The 17,500-nt window shown below is 42.4% G+C and overlaps 1 protein-coding gene across 1 annotated transcript in view; it reads right to left on the bottom strand.

Annotated features, from left to right (window-relative positions):
* The window catches only part of LOC133111318 (complement C3-like), a 46,986-nt gene extending 37,064 nt beyond the window's left edge, over positions 1 to 9,922 (bottom strand). The window contains exons 1-7 of the mRNA XM_061221534.1: positions 9,790 to 9,922; positions 8,634 to 8,829; positions 3,934 to 4,090; positions 1,749 to 1,819; positions 1,550 to 1,638; positions 1,391 to 1,473; positions 1,081 to 1,168 (exon numbers count right to left, since the gene is read on the bottom strand). Of these exons, the coding sequence (XP_061077518.1) occupies positions 1,081 to 1,168; positions 1,391 to 1,473; positions 1,550 to 1,638; positions 1,749 to 1,819; positions 3,934 to 4,090; positions 8,634 to 8,829; positions 9,790 to 9,860 (755 nt within the window). The 5' untranslated portion in view covers positions 9,861 to 9,922. The remainder of the gene's footprint in view (positions 1 to 1,080; positions 1,169 to 1,390; positions 1,474 to 1,549; positions 1,639 to 1,748; positions 1,820 to 3,933; positions 4,091 to 8,633; positions 8,830 to 9,789) is intronic.
* Positions 9,923 to 17,500: the final 7,578 nt, after the last annotated feature.

The following is a 17,500-nucleotide window of genomic DNA, read 5'->3' as shown; positions in this document are numbered from 1 at the left end:
GAAATAAAAAAAAAATTTTAAACCCCGCCACGATTGCATTCAGGAATCTATTGTACACAGCAATCCTACAGCTTCCCTGCTAACAATGCTAGGTTAAGGGCCTTGCTCAAGGGCCCAATGGCTGTGTGGACCTTATTGTGGCTACACCGGGGATCGAACCACCAACCTTGTGGGTCCCAGTCACGTACCTTAACCACTACACTACAGACTGCCCTGGCTGGTAACCAGCTTGCCCAGCTTGAAAATTGAGCTGGTCAAGTGGGTCATAAGTTGGTCTCGCTGAGTATGAGCTGATCAACCAGTTTAGCAAAGCTGGTCTAGCTGGGTATGAGCTGATCAACCAGTTTAGCAAAGCTGGTCTAGCTGAGTATGAGCTGATCAACCAATTTAGCAAAGCTGGTCTAGCTGGGTATGAGCTGATCAACCAGTTTAGCAAAGCTGGTCTAGCTGGGTATGAGCTGGCCAACCAGTATAGCAAATCTGGTCTAGCTGGGTATGAGCTGGTCAACCAGTATAGCAAAGCTGGTCTAGCTGGGTATGAGCTGGTCAACCAGTATAGCAAAGCTGGTCTAGCTGGGTATGAGCTGGTCAACCAGTATAGCAAAGCTGGTCTAGCTGGGTATGAGCTGGTCAACCAGTATAGCAAAGCTGGTCTAGCTGGGTATGAGCTGGTCAGCCAGCTAAATCACATCGAGCTGAGAGCTGGTCTGAACTGCTCAAAAGCTAGCTTGATCACTTTCAAAAGTGTTAGCATTTAGTACAACATAGGGTTTCTGTTTTTTCTTGTTTTCACATTGACAATCGCAGACAACCCACCCCTGAATATAATGATTTCTTGGAGACCAACTGGAGAAGAGGTTGGTGTGGGTCCTGCATATTAGTACACAATGTTCATTAATTGTGTGGATCTACTATATTGCACTTCTGTAGGATATCAGGCTGTTAATCATTTTTGGAAATTAGTTTATTTGTCAAAACTGATAGTTGGTCATTTGCTGGGGTGGGGGGGGGGGGGGGGGGCATATTGGACAGGAATAGTTGATATCAAATAATAGCATTCAATTATGCTTAATGTCCTACTTGGCAGATATGTCAACAATCAGTTCAGCATCTTCAACATGGAAGAACATCCGTCTTGGTGTCAGCTTCACCTCAAAGCTTGGCAGTACTACAATAGTCATAGAGAAAAGATTTGTTAACAGATGAGATTCATGAATGTATTGCAAAACATTATCTCTATTGACACATCCATTGCGGTTTCAACCTCAATGTTGATCAACCGTGCTGGGCAATAACCAGAAAGATTCAAGGAAAAAGCATCAGATATGAGGTAGCCACTGAGATTTCTCAGCGGACTCAGACCATCTTGACTCATCGGGACTCATCTTACCATACTCCTTGACCTCAAACTCTCCAGTAAAAAGGTTGTCTCTGCTTTTTCCAAATCCACACACTATCTTCCAGGTCCCCAACCTGTTGAGTCAGAGAGCATATCAGTGGATAGGAGAGTATGGGTCTGAAGTGGAATTTGGTCTTTTACCACACAAACCTGGGAATCTCTGGGAGTTTGTAATTTGAAGATTTGACCCCATTGGGAGGATACAAAAATTCATGTTCGAGTGTGATGCCATCAGGATTCTGGATGGGAAATTAACAAAAGCTTGTGTCTTGATCTGGAGCCAATACAATGTTAGAACATAAACAAGTGGTCAATGGGGGTTGTATGTTTGTAACAGAGTAAAGATTACCATGATTTCCACAGTAACGCCATCTGTGATTGGCTCCAAACCAGGGTTCATGGCAAAGACCCTGTAATTAACTGTAACATCATACAATTATTAATTGCAAGCCAGTGAAGTCATTGCCCCAGTGAATTAGATAAGGAAAAAAGAAAGTACAAAGTTATGATGCCTTAAAAAGTGGAAACACACAAAGTGAAGAATAAATTATGTAAACTGTAAAAATAATTGCACTTAACATTTATGTATGTATCACTAGAAAGCTCATATTTATGGAATGTATAGTGTTGCTTTAAATATCTAAGGATAGTATGCTCAAATGCATACATACAGAATTAATCACTCTTTTTTTCGCTATTGTGTTGCATTTATATACAGTGCCCTCAAGAAGTGCCCTCCTTTATTTTTGCAATCCACTGAATACATGTGCAGCTGAGATAAGAAGATGAACACTAAACAAGAGTTCAGAATTTCAGCTTTTATTTCCTGGTATTTACACCTAGATCTGTTAAACATAGCACCTTTGGTATTAGACCACCCAGTTTTCATGTATGCAAAAGTATTGGAATAGAGTAAATTAAAGTAAATAACACTTAATATTTGGTGTCAAAATCCCTTGCTTGCAATAACTGCATCATGCCTGTGACCCACTGCCATCACAAAACATCACATTCTTCTTTAGTGATGCTTTTCCAGGCTTTCTTTCAGCTGTTGTTTCTTTCGGGGGGTTTTCCCTTCAATCTCCTCTAAAACCTTCCACTTTTTCTCCCTTAGGAAGGGCGACATGGCTCAGGCAGTAAGAGCAGTCGTCTGGCAGTTGGAGGGTTGCCGGTTTGATCCCCCGCCCGGGCTGTGTCGACGTGTCCCCAAGCAAGACACCTAACCCCTAAATGCTCCTGACGAGCTGGTCGGCACCTTGCATGGCAGCCAGCCGCTGTTGGTGTGTGAGTGTGTGAGTGTGTGTATGAATGGGTGAATGAGAAGCATCAATTGTACAGTGCTTTGGATAAATTATATGCCAACCATTAACCATTATTCATTGTGTTGGCGGTCAATTTTGGGTCATTGTCTTGCTGCATGTTCCTCTCAATTAGATTGGATGCATTTCTCAGTAAGTTGGCAGGCAGAATGTTTTTGTAGACTTCTGAATTCATCCTGCTGCTACCATCATGGGTTACATCATCAATAAAGATTAGTGAGCCCACTCCAGAAGCAGTCATGCAAGCCCAAGCCATGACACTTCCTCCACCGTGCTTCACAGATGAGCTTGTATTTTTTGGATCATGTGCAGATCCCTTCTTTCTCCACACTTTGGTAGAGGTTAATTTAGTCTCTTAAAATTTTGTTCCAGAACTTTTGTGGCTCATCCCTGTACTTCTTTGCAAATTGTTATCTCACCTTCTGATTCTTACTACTGGTGATAGGTTTGCATCTGGTGGCATAGCTTCTATATTGCTGCTCTCTAAGTTTCTTTGAACAGTTGTTTGAGATACCTTCTCCCCTGCCCTGTGAAGATTGTATGTGATGTCACTGACTGATATTTTGGGGATTTTCTTCACAGCTCTCACAATGTTTCTGTCATCAACTGCTGTTGTTTTCCTTGGTCAACCTGTTCAATATCAGTTGCTCAGTACGCCAGCGGTTTCTTTATTTTTCAGGATGATTTCCCTTTTCTAAAATGGATTGCTTTTCTCCCCAAAGACAGCTCTCTGGTAGTTTTGGTTTATCTTTTTTTTACACAAATGCAGTTTTCACAGCTAAACCCAAGCCTAAAACCGAGAGTAGACATTCAGAAGTATTTTTTGTTTAACCAATCAATCTAACAGGACACATCTGGGCAACACGAAGCAACTGTCAGTCACATGTTCCAATACTTATACTTTTCCCACCAAAGAATTGGCTGGTCTGATACAATAGGTGATATGTTCTAAGTTCTTTAACAAATCTAGATAAAAATACCAGGAAATAAAAGCTAAATTTAGATCTGTCATCTCATGTACATCTTTTAACCTCAAACTCAATAATTTTCAGTGTATAGCAAAAACAAAGGAATTGAAGGGACTGTAGATTTCTCTTGTTGTGTGATGGGAACACATTTCTGGCATCAGTACAATTCTCACAAATCTTGTCATGGTGATCTTGTACACATTCCCTGTCAAACACTGTGTGTGCAGAAGGCTCCAGACTGCCCTACCTATGTCTTCTGGATTATAGATGGGTTTATCTGTCTGCACAAATAAATACCCTGGCTGGAAGGAGACCAGAACGACTTGCTCCACTTCGTGATCTGGAAAAATAGCTTGCAGATGGACGTACTGCTTTTTTTTGGGATCAAAATATCTCTCAGGAATCTGGAATATAGACAAAGGAATCTGTTATAGAACCTGGCTCTGTGTTTAAGAAATGTGGGGTTACTCAGGGTATTCTAGCTGCCAACTGTGGTAGGCTAGTTTGGATGTTGATTGTATTCTTCAAGGGTTCTGATTATCTGTATGTTTACACTAGGACTCAGAACTGTACTGTCCTCTCAGGTCCTCTTCGCACTTGTAGTTTGATCTGCACTTCGTTGTATGTCGCTCTGGATAAGAGCTTCTGCTAAATGCCATGTAATGTAATGTAATGTAATGACCCGCAGTGTATCGACCCGTTTTTGTATAACGACTTTTGTTTCTGGATTCTGTTTTTGTCTGCTTAGCCCGCTTGTTAATCGCCTGTGACCACGATTACGTTTTGGATTATCCCTGATACACCTGTTTGCTGGAATTTTGACCTATTGCCTGGACTTTATATCACAAGCTGCCTGATCCCCACGGTATCTGTTTGCTGGCTATTGACCCTCGCCTGTCTGACCTGCATATTTACAATAAAGACTTTTATTATAATTCACTACATTATTCACTACACATGCTCTGTTGTGTCCTTGGTCACATGCCTTGTCACATGCACTATGGGACAAATGCAAGGTTAAGACGTGCCTTGGGGGATGAGGCAATGGAAAAAATGCTTGCCTATTTGCCAAAGACTACTATTTCCCTTCTACTACTATTTCTGTAGCTAGTTCCTAACCCAATCTGAAATAGCCCCTGCAATTCTGAACTTCATTTTGATAACGAGTCTCTCCTACGGCACCTTATCAACTGCTTTATGGAAATATAAATATATACAATATACATGTACAGAGTGTGGATATACTGTGCAAAAAGGTGTGACAAAATGCTGTAAAATAAGAATGCTTTAAAAAATATAAATGTTACTAGTTTATTTTCATCAATTAACAAAATGCATGAACAGAAGAAGTGAATGAAAAGAAGAAAAATCGAAATCAAATCAATATTTGGTGTGAACACCCTTTGCCTTCAAAACAGCATCAATTCTTCAAGGTATACTTGCACACAGTTTTTGAAGGAACACGGCAGGTAGGTTGTTCCAAACATCTTGGAGAACTAGCCACAGTTCTTCTGTGGATTTAGGCAGCTTCAAATGCGTCTGTCTCTTCATGTAATCCCAGACAGACTCGATGATGTTGAGATCAGGGCTCTGTGGGGGCCATACCATCACTTCCAGGACTGCCACTTCTTTACGCTGAAGATAGTTCTTAATGACATTGGCTATATGTTTGGGGTCGTTGTCCTGCTGCTGAATAAATTTGGGGCCAATCAGATGCCTCCCTGATGGTATTGCATGATGGATAGGTATCTGCCTCTACTTTTCAGCATTGAGGAGACCATTAATTCTGCCCAAATGCCCAACTCCATTCGCAGAAATGCAGCCCCAAACTTGCAAGGAACCTCCACCATGCTTCACTGTTGCCTGTAGACACTCATTCTTGTACCGCTCTCCAGCCCTTCGGCAAACAAACTGCTTTCTGCTACAGCCAAATATTTCACATTTTGACACCCCAGTTCCTGTATTTTCGTGCATAGTTGAATTCTTCCATGGAGACCACTTCTGACCAGACTTCTCCGCACAGTAGATGGGTGTACCTGGGTCCCACTGGTTTCTGCCAATTCCGAGCTGATGGCACTGCTGGACATCTTCCGATTGCAAAGGGAAGTAAGCATAATGTGTCTTTAATCTTTTCCTTGGCCGACCACTGCGTCTACGTTCCTCAACGTTGCCTGTTTCTTTGTGCTTCTTCAACAGAGCTTGAACAGCACATCTGGAAACCCCTGTCTGCCTTGAAATTTCTGCCTGGGAGAGACCTTGCTGATGTAGTATAACTACCTTGTGTCTTGTTGCTGTGCTCAATCTTGCCATGGTGTATGACCTCTGACATTAAACTGTCTTCAGCAACCTCACCATGGAAGCAGAGTTTGGCTGTTCCTCACCCAGTTATAAGTCTCCTCCACAGCTGTTTTAGGGGGGGGGGGCAGTGGGTAACTTCTTAAATAAGCTCCCTCCCCAGAATGTGAACCCTCTCAACTTTATACTTTTTCAACCAATCAAAATGACTGCAGTACTTTTGTTTTGAGCCTGCTCAAATTTTCTCTACTTTCTTAACCAACCACTTTGGATTTGGGTAGAGGACTTGGTTTGGGACTGGAAGGAGTTAAACTTTCAGAGTTGATAATGTGTGCTATGGTTAGGCTTACCCGTGTGTCTGGCCAAATGCGCTGGCAGAGAGAGATGCTGTTATCTGGATGTGATTTGCCAAGGGAGGGGGGGACTTACAATGCAAACACAAGTGCAAATATCAGGGTTCAAAGTATAGCTTTCCTTTCACATTTTAAATTTTAACTTGGTCATAATATTGTCATACTTTTATTTTAGCAGTTTTTTGGTAGTTTAGCAGCTGTTTCAATGTTGAAGGAAATGAAGCTTACAGTGGGAGCAATAATTATTTGGTCCCTTGCTGGTTTGTCCACTTACAAAGAATGGAACTGTGTAGAATTTTAATCATAGGTACATTTTAACATTGAGAGACACAATATCACAAAATAATCCACAATAACAACATCATATATATTTAATATCATATTTTCACATGAAATATGTATTTGATTCATAGAGCAATAGGACTTAATACTTGGTGGAGAACCCTTTGTTGGCAAGACGTTTGTTGGAGTTTTTCACCAGGTTTGCACAGATCTTGGGAGGGATTTTGGTCCACTCTTCTTTGCAGATCCTCTCCAAATCCTTAAGGTTCCAAGGCTGTCGCTTGGCAACTTGAAGCTTCAGCTCCCTCCACAGATTTTCAATGGGATCTAGGTCTGGAGACCACTCCAGGACCTTAATATGCTTATTTTTGAGCCACTCCTTTGTTGCCTTGCCTTGACCATATGTTTTGGATCATTGTCATGTTGGAAGACCCATCCACGACCCATTTTCAGTGCTCTCACTGAGGGAAGGAGGTTGTTGGCCAAAATGTCCTGGTATATGGCCCCATTCATCCTCCCCTCGATACGATGAAGTCGTCCTGTCCCCTTAGCTGAGAAACACCCCAAAAGCACAAGGTTTCCACCTCCATGCTTCACAGTGGGGATGGTGTTCTTGGGGTTGTACTCAGCATTTCTCTTCCTCCAAACACGGCGAGTCAAGTTGATGGCAAATAGCTCTATTTTGGTCTCATCTGACCACATCACCTTCTCCCAAGCCTCCTCTGGATCATCCAGGTGTTCTTTGGCAAACTTCAGACGGGCCTGTACATGTGCCTTCTTCAGCAGAGGAATCTTGCGCGTGCAGCAGGATTTTAATCCTTCATGGCCCCAGACCGAGGGAGATTGGCGGTGACTTTGTGTTTCTTCCATTTTCTAATAATTGCTCCAACAGTTGTTAACTTCTCACCAAGCTGCTTGCTTATTTTCTTGTAGCCCATCCCAGCATTGTGCAGGTCTACAATCTTGTCCCTGATATCCTTAGACAAGACTTTGTCTTGGCCATGGTGGAAACATTGGAATCTGATTGAGTTTGTGGACAGGTGTCTTTTATACAGCAACATAACGATGTAACCAGTTGACACAGGTGTTTTGGGTAATGAGTTGAGATTAGGAGTGCTTCTTAATGGAAAATTAACTGGTCTGTGGGAGCCAGAATTATTGCTGATTTGTAGGGGATCAAATACTTATTTCATGCAAAAATACGATAATAGATTTATAAAATTTATATGATGTTGTTATTGTGGATTATTTTGTGATATTGTGTCTCTCAATGTTAAAATGTACCTATGATTAAAATTCTACACAGTTCCATTCTTTGTAAGTGGGCAAACCTACAAAATCAGCAAGGGATCAAATAATTATTGCTCCCACTGTAATTCTGGAGTCTAAAGGAGCTCCATTCATTTCCATTGGCTCAGTCAGAAACAATTTGTGCTTGGAATGTAGCACAAAATTGGCGGCACAGGTGGTGCAGTGGGTTGCATTGCCGCCTCGCAGCAAGAAGGTCCTGGGTTCGAATCCCTGTCGGCCGGGGCCTCTCTGTGTGGAGTTTGCATGTTCTCCCTGTGTTTGTGTGGGTTTACTTATTCATGCGATCATGTAATCCAGAGGTGCCATATCCATTTCTGGATTTCATACCAACTTCTGACCTTAATTACATAATTAGCATTTATATATCTACAGGTAGTCGTCGTCTTACGACCGTTCGCCTTTACGACCGCAAAGAAAATATTGATAAAATATGACTTAAAGATGATTATAATATCATTACACAGTATAATATATGTAAGGTAATTATAACATAGGCCGACTTACGACCAGTTCCACTTACGACCGGTCGGTCGGAACCAATTACGGTCGTAAGTCGACGACTATCTGTAGTAGTGTACAAAAGTTTTAGGCAGGTGTGAAAAAATGCTGTGAAGTAAGAATGCTTTCAAATATAGAAATGTTTATTTTTATCAATTAACAAAATGCAAATTGAGTGAACAGAAGATAAATGTAGAAGAGCACCCACCAGGATATCCTGCATATGCTGGAAGTTTTTCTCTTTGCTCAGGGTGACTGTTTGGGACAAGATTAGCACTTGGTTGGCAGGAAAATCTTTGACCCGGATTTCAACCTGAAGTGTATTTCCGTCATACCCCTGCGCCTCCACAAACACATTCTCCCTTGTGCCAAGTCTCAGCACGTTTGGCGCGGTCAGGGCAAATCTGTGAAGAGAGACGACAGTTTCTGCATCTCGGGAGACAAAAGGACAATGACCAGGGATAAAAGGAATGAGGCCGGTAGGGTTGGTGAGCATATAATCTCTCATTTTCATGATTTCTCTTTCTTATGAATCAGCTGAGTGTAAAGTGGCTGGTTTTCAAAAACGCAAAATGGCCGACGACCAATAGATGATATAATATCCAAATAGGCACGTCTGTACGTCTGAAACTACATAGATAAGGTCACTCTTACATTGCTTATCACCATTTAAAATAAGACAACTACACTTTACATAAGAAAATATGTGGATTATTATATGGTGTTGGATTGACTAATTCTAAAGACTAATTCTAAATTTTAGATCACCTGGTTTTACTCTCAGGCATACTCATGATTTGATTGGCAAATGGATGCCATTATTGAAGATAAGTACAACAATACATTTTTTCCTTCTATGGTTTCTTTAAAAAAAAATCTTATCTTAGGCAAATTTAAAAGAAACATCAAACCGAAGATGCTTTCAAAAATAATTAAATGAACTCTCTAGACATTGAAAGATTACTATAAAGAAATAAGTAAACAATTAAAAACTAAAGCAAACAAATGTTTGTTATGACCTTCACTTTAAAACTAAATCAGTTTTCTTAGAAAATCAGCTGGCCTGGATCAAGTTTTTATGTGAAAAGCATTTTTCCCTGTGTTTCACCGACCGGTCTTAACAAACCTGAAGGAGAGCCATTTTTCAATATGATCCTAGTGCCAGTATTTCTTGATACACAAGTCATTGTGAAAACATAAAAATAATATCTCATTTTTAGCATGAGTAATGCAGCCTTTTAAAAATTACCGGGGAAATTCCCCTGGTGGAAATTGCTGTGACCAAATTCCAGCGTAAACACGGGGTCCCTCAGCAGAATGCGAGAGAGCAAAGGGTGGGTCAGTATGGAGCGGCCAATACTTACAGTGGATCACATAGTGACAGTACAGGGAGAGACAGAGCCAAGGCGGCCAGCCGCACCACATCCGCACCCATCTTCCCAATCTACACGAGTACCCGCTCTGCCCCTGGCCTCTGCTTTTATATCCGCCTACTTCCAGCTGCGCCAACACCAAAGGCTGATCCCCTAGGAGAAGCAAAGAGTGGCCCTCAGCATGATCGGTAAAGAAGCAGGGGTGGGGGAAGTGTGTGTTTGGCGGGCAGTGGAGGACCCCAAAAAAGCCAATACAAGATAAAAAGTAAAGGATCTCTCTGATAACGCAACTCTTCACAACAGTGCAGCTTTCTATGTCAATAGAATAAAGAACCATTACTGAATCTAAAAAAAAAACCTTTAGCCCCATCCACTCTGCCCCCTTTTGGTTATGAATAAAACCGCAATGGCGGTGGGAGATTGTTAAACAGACACATGACTTTCTCATTCACACATATTCAGTACCTGAAATATGCAGTGTACACTGGAAGCAATGCCGGTGAAGTGACTATACTAACATACAATGCCGGTGAAGTGACTATACTAACATACAATGCCGGTGAAGTGACTATACTAACATACAATGCCGGTGAAGTGACTATACTAGCATACAATGCCGGGTACAATGGCAGTGTCCGGCCTGGGAATCAGAACTGCAACCTTAACCATTATACGACACTACCGCCGGCACGGACTCAAGCTGTCTGATAACTAGGAACAAAGGCACAAAGTGGGGGCAGCATGTAGCCCAGGGGCTAAGTTGCATGACTGGGACCCTGTCATGTTTTTGGGTTCCAAGCCCCAGTGGAGCCATGATACGATCTATGCAGCTGTTGGGCTCTTGAGCAAGGCCTTAACCCTTCACTGCTCTAGGGGAGGATTGTCCCCTGCTTAGTCTAATCAACTGTACGTCACTTTGGATAGAAAACAACAGCAACAGCTAAACAAATGTAATGTAACATTAGCCCTGATTATACCATCTCCCCAGGTCCAGTATGGGGACTTTCTACTAGAAAAAAAGTCTAATAAACTGTAAGTTGCTTTGGATAAAAGCGGCAGCTCAATAACAAATTATTATTATTTTTATTGCTACTACTAGTGCTACTGCTAGTACTATCTCTACTGCTCCTTCTACTACAACTACTGATCATTATTATTATTATTATTAATAATAATGGAATTTAATGGGACTGGTGCATTGTGTTTTCTCACTAGGACCCACACTTTTATGGCCCCTGGGTGAACCAAACCCCCCCCCCCCCCCCTCCACCACAGCCCCCACCTCCCTCCTGTGCAGGTGTAAACCTCGCCCTGACTGCTCTCCTCGAAGGGAACGGGAAGAGGGAGACAGCGGAGCGGGGGCGGTTAAAAACGCGGATTGAAAAAAAAAAAAAAAAAAAAGTATAAATGAATGGTCACACTTTACAATAAAGGTGCATGAATTGGTATTAACTAATGTAGTTGTTAACGTGAATTAATTTGTAATAAATAAATAAATAAATAAATAAATAAAACAAACAAACAAACAAACAAACAAACGCATGTCTAATCTTTATAACCTAAGGAGGAAGGTAAGTATCTGCGAGAATGCGCATCACGTGACCGAAGTAAACTGGGCCACACAGAGTAGGAGAGGGGCGGGACCTATTTTACATAGCGACAGGTAGGGTGAATGTTATCCAAAGACAGAATTGGTATTGACGTCGCTTAGGTACACACCAAAACGGCAGCATTTGTACTGCGCGCTAGGTTTCAGTCCGTGAGTACATTTTCAAACCGGAAACTCAATATTTAGGTATTGTTTTGGATCAGTGGAGCACAGGTGAGCGTCAATCACCTGTTCTCAGAGGAAACTAAGCCTTTTGCGCCTCGCTTCTGCTCACGCCATCCATAACCATGGGGGGGGAAGTACCGCAGTAAAATGCAAACGGTGAGGGTAAGTGCCGTTTTCGTGATCATTTAAGTAAAACCACCCAAACCAGTCGTGTGTGCGGTCGTTCGAACAAATAACATTGAGCGAAAAATATTTAGAGTTGGGACGATGGACGGGAACTTCTCTCCTGGGCCTTTATTATAGGCCAAAGAAGAAATTGGAGCGGCAACTGTATTCCAAATGTACGATTTTCAGAAGTTTGCTGTCAGTGTAATTCGAAACTTTGTTGCCTCCCATTTTACTCGTAGCTGGTGTATCTGGATCTGCAGCATGCCAGAGACCGTCCCATGAACTTTTATTATGCCTATTTCTGCACTTTTTCATTACATTCTGCAACATTCATTACATTCATAGGTTTTGTGCTCGTGTTATTTGTCTATGGATTATTTTTATTTTATTTGAAGTGTGGTCTAACATCATACAACTGAAATGGGCCTAATTCCTTGTAGTTCTCGGTTGCATTTTCTGGAACACTTGGTTATCATACAAACGGAACTCTTTTGTAATTATATTATTCTCATTCTGCATCATTTGTATAATCTGTTCATGGTCTTCAAATGAAGTATTTATTTATTATTTTAATGATTTTATTTTATTTTTATTATTATTTTTTTTAATGAGTACTGCATTTCTCATTTCTTTCCCATACATTGTCCCTTTCAATGTAAAGGCGCAGATTTGAGCCATGCAGCTAATTTCTGTACCGGCATTGGTCGCTTTGATACGTTTCTCCTTGCCTGACACTATAAAATACATACAATTGATTCTCATGAGCAGTGTGCAAAATATTGGATTGTTTGGCTATTTATGTTTGGACTTATGCCCCTTGTTGGCTTCTGGGTGTTTAAGAATACCATTACATTACATTATTGGCATTTGGCAGACGCTATTTTCCAGAGCGACGTACATTTGATTAGATTAAGCGATGCAGGGTTAAGTGCGGATCTTATTGTGGCTACACAGGGATTAGTGTCCCAATCATTTACCTTAACCACTATGCTACAGGCTGCCCCCATAGAATACCAATCTTCAATTAGCTCCCATGCACATTTTAACCACCCCTGCCCCCCATACTTTTGAGGTTACTTGAGAGTGAGAGAGTGAGAGAGTGAGTAAAGTGCTTTGGATAAAAGCACCATATAAAATCAGATCATTTACCATTTTACCGGTCAATGTACTTGTTTTTGATGATACTATATTATATTCCTGCAGCAGCCTCACTGCTTCCCACTCATCTCATGAATGGATGAGGGAGACATCGGTATGACTATATCACATTTGTATATTGACCTTTATTTGATTATTGTCAAATCATGTTTATTTATTTCTATAGGTATCGGTACTCATTGAGGTGTTGATAGAGGTACAGAAACCGGGCTGCCAAACCCTGTCCTGGACAATTTCACCCCTAACAAAGCGCCCCTTGTTCAACAACTAGAGATCTCATTGAGCTGCTAATGAGTCAAATCAAATGTGCCACGGTAGGGTTGAAATGAAACCGACAGGACCGGGATCTCCTGAAACGGCTCTGGGTAGCTCTGGTTTTGACCTTGCTTGTGGCTCAGGGACTCAGTGTGGTTGAGGGTGGATGTGGGGTGGTTAGAATCTGTGTTTGAACCACTGTATTGTATTTTCTTATCAATGTGTCCTGTCCGACCGATGTCTGTGTATTTATTTAGGTGAATCATTAACTGGTACTAACATTACAAGACCTAAAAGTTACTGGAAATGATTGATTTTTATCAAGAGGACTCTCATATTTTTCCTGTGGCTCCAACGAACCCCCACAAGCTCACATGTACTGCAATACATTTGTACTTCTAAGTAGTTTTTGATTAATGGCATGGCTCCACTGCAGCCATCAAACTTCAGCTAATTTGTCAACGTACAGACGATCGGTTTCTTTTTCTACCTCAATAAGGCGCTCGTCATCCATTTGTGCCTGATGTTTTGGCCAAAAATGTGTCTAAATGTGTTAGAGGTAGCTGTGTACGTTCACCACACCTGTAGTACGTGCACGATCACTCAGCCGATGTGAATGGCCACCCACTTTATATTTTCTGTTGAGTTGAATAAGAAAAAAAGCAAGCAGAACAACCACATCTCTCAATAAAATCAATTCGCTATATGGGAATGAACGCGTGCATCAACCAACAAGACATGAACCTTGATGATTCTCTGACTTTGATGCTGCCGTCGAATGTGACGCGATGGCTACAGCAGAGCCGCTGTCGTTAATTGCAATGAATTAGTCACAAAACTCCAATTTGTGACGTCGGTCATGGTGGATTTGCTCGTCACTGTCATGGCTTAACCGACAACGGAGTTGAACCGCCATGTTTGACACCGGCCACGCCGGCCAGTCGCTGCGACCAGCCCGGGTCTCCCGTAGGGTGAAATGAGACCCTTCGCTCGTTCTTTGGTGAAACCGCCCCCCGAAACCCTCCCGGCAAAGGCGACCGCTGGTCAAATCGGAGTCGACCCCCGAGTATTCGTGTTCTCTGCTGACCGTGTTTTTCTTTTGTGAATCTTTTTGTGGCAGGGGAAAGTTTCAACATGATGCGGGAAAGTGACCTTTCTTCTGGACCCCTGGTGAGTCTTGCTGAGTAACGCTCTATAGCAGGGGTGTCAAACTCCAGTCCTGGAGGGCCGCAGTGTCTGCTGTTTTTTGGTGTGTTTCAGTGCATGAGAGATGCATTTCTTTAAGTCTTTAATTGGCTAAAGAGTCCACGCACCATGTTCTCAAGGCCTTAATTGGCTGCTGATTGAAAGGAAATCACAAATACAAGCGGACACTGCGGCCCTCCAGGACTGGAGTTTGACACCCCTGCTCTATAGTCATTAACTAAAGTCAAGTTCCTGCTCTGCAGCAATTCACGCAGACATCACATCGACCTTGATCTTCAATCTTTCTTCCAGGAAAAGGAATGATAACGCATATAAAACACCTGCAATAAATAATTTAAATGAATAAAAAGGAATATTTATCCCAAACACAAATTAAAAGCCTATACCTGGACCAAAATGTCAGCAAAGAGTTGTGCTGACCTGGGACCTGTTTTACCTTTCATTATAAGTAATGCTAAGATTCTGGATCAGCAGTCCGCCTCTGACATGCTTGATGCATAAGTCCCCTTCATTTGGGGTTTCAAAACTGCCTTCTGTTTTCATATTCTGTATCATTTTGTTACTCTGCGTATATTTTTAAGCGGCGTACTTTTTTAAAAATTGATAAAATGTATTTTTCTTTTTGTGGATACTACTATACATTTCCCTCTTTATATTTGATAGAATTTCAATAGCCAATAAAAACATTTTTTTTTTTTTTTTTTGCAATTGACACCAGCCCAGAAAATGGTACTTTTTGACTCTAAGAGCAAAAGGGCAGGGGCTCAAGCCCCACTTGGACCTGCAATGCAGGTCCCCAGAAGTTCTGTAGCTGTATACATGGTTAATGCGGCCACAGTGACAGTGTGGTGGGGGTGGGGGTGGAGGTGGTGGGGGTGGGGGTGGGGGTGGTGGAGGTGGTTGTGTATTTTTGACAGTTTCGGGGCTGACCCTGCCCTGGCCGGGCTCTCTGTTTCCAGGGGTTGTGCCTGGTTGTTGCCGTGGCGACGGCTCTGGCCCTGGCCCTCATGCTCTGTGTGATCCGGAAGATGAGGCGGAACGAGGGGACGTACCAGCCCAGGCAGGAGGAGCAGACGGGGGCGCGCAGCGTGGAGACCCCCGACGCCCTCAAACTGCCCAAAGAGGAGCGGCTCATCTGAACCCACCCCCCCCCGCCTGACCGTTCTGCTGCCCCTGAACCCCCCACAGGCCCCCTGCACCCTCCAGTGCGGGCAGAGGGTACACCGGCTCCACCAATGCGAGCTCCACCCTCTCAGACCCTTCCCTGTCCTCTGCTGTGAGTGCCCCCTTTGCCAGACCTCTAAACCTCTAAACCCTGCCAGGGCAACACTCCCAGCTCCAGCACTTGTGGCCCTCCCGGGGACCTCTTAAGTGCCCCCTTCAACTTCCCCACCTGCCCCACAAACCCAGGCAGGGGCTTCTGGGGCTTCTGTCCCAGGCTCCAGGCTCCAGGCTCCAACTTGATCTGCCAGTCTCCATCTTGGGAGAGCGTCTGCGCCAGTGTTGCGGTTCTGATTGTCTCTCCCTGCTGGCTATCCGCACCCAGGGATATCCTGAAGGGCAGGGACCGTGGACCAGCATCACCAGGACTCTTAATTCTAATGTAATCCTTTTTGCTTCGTGTAATCGATAGTATAAAGAGAACTGTATTCACCATTTTCTGTTCCTCGTTGCGTAACTGTGGAGGCGTGACGAACCGTTCTTCTATCCAGTCGCTTTTGTTTACACGGAAAACCGCTATTGAGCGTTCGGGGCCGGTTGGCCTGCATTTTTGTGACGAGGCCTCACTAGACACACAGGGCTGAGTCATTACCTGTACATGTGATGTCGTCTACCATTAATTTACCTGCACTGGTGACGCTATAAGCTGCACATTTACCTGTTACAGTTGCATGGTCTTTTACCCGCATAGCTTGCATACTACACATTTAATTTCTGTAACTTCACCTGTGCAGGCGAACACTGCTGAACATCGACCTGTGGAGGTGACCGGATAATCAACATTCTTACTGCACTTGATCTCAGCCAATGTTGAATGTTTTTACCTGTATAGGTGACAGGTTACTGAGCAGGGACATTCTGCTAAATGTAGTCTTGGTGCTTTTCAATAGCCCAGCTCAACCAGAATACTTTGTACACAAGGAGTATGTGATTTCACGCTTGTTCCATTTTACGATTTGTGAATGTTTTCTACTGTATATGAAGAGTATTTTAATCAAATGCTGTGCCAAAAGCAACTCCCAAATACTAAAGTGTGAAAAAAGAGAATGAAATGATAATTGGTAACGTGATGTGGCAACTGAAATTGTTGTTTTTTCTTTTGTTTCTTTTCTTTTTTACACTGAACTTGTCACACTGCTGTACAATAAATGATATAAGCGTTTCCTTAAAAAAAAAAAAAAAAAAAAAAAAAAAGGCAATTGTTACATGCCAAAAAAAATCTCATCTATATTTATGTAAGGAGTAGAGTATTGGTTTGACTGTAGTTATTCCTTCTCTTGGACCCATATGAGTGTTACTGGTGGACAAATCGTTAAACATGCTGGTCTCTGTGCTGGGTGACATTACAACTGAAGCATCCGATTGTAAAGGTATATGGTCTTACATTCAACCTTCTGCCCCCCCCCCCCCCCTTCTACAAAAATTAAATGAAAACTGGAATTGTCGTCACTGAAACTGTCACTTTCATTATTAGTTTAATATTTGTGTGTGTGTGTGTGTGTGTGTGAGAGAGTGTGAGAATGAGTGTGTGTGCTTGTTAGAAACTTGTCTTTCAGTAATGCTTGATTAAAGTCTTTGCACTCATGCTCCATGTTATCTACAGTTGGCTTGATTGTGAGGGTTACTCAGATTGCAAGTTTTTGAATGCTAATGAATTCATGCAGAAAAATGTGCACAATGCATTCCTTAGTGATTTCAGGGTACACTCCGTTTCTATTTCAGTTTTTTTCCCACAGTCTGTTCTTTGTGGTGACCGGTTTCAATTGGTCCTTAACTTGTTAAATGTAAGTTAAAGGTCGCTAGAGCCAAGGCTGTGAGTTGGCAATACTTTGTATTTACTTTGGCATCAAAGTTTAGGACAAATATTTATTGAATTGTTAAGACGGGAATTGTAATGGACGTGATACAGGAAGAGGGGTA

This window comes from Conger conger, chromosome 2, assembly GCF_963514075.1.
Source record: "Conger conger chromosome 2, fConCon1.1, whole genome shotgun sequence".
Lineage (NCBI taxonomy): Eukaryota > Metazoa > Chordata > Actinopteri > Anguilliformes > Congridae > Conger > Conger conger.
Note: the sequence above shows the minus strand (reverse complement) of the source record. Positions and strands in the feature narration are given on the sequence as shown.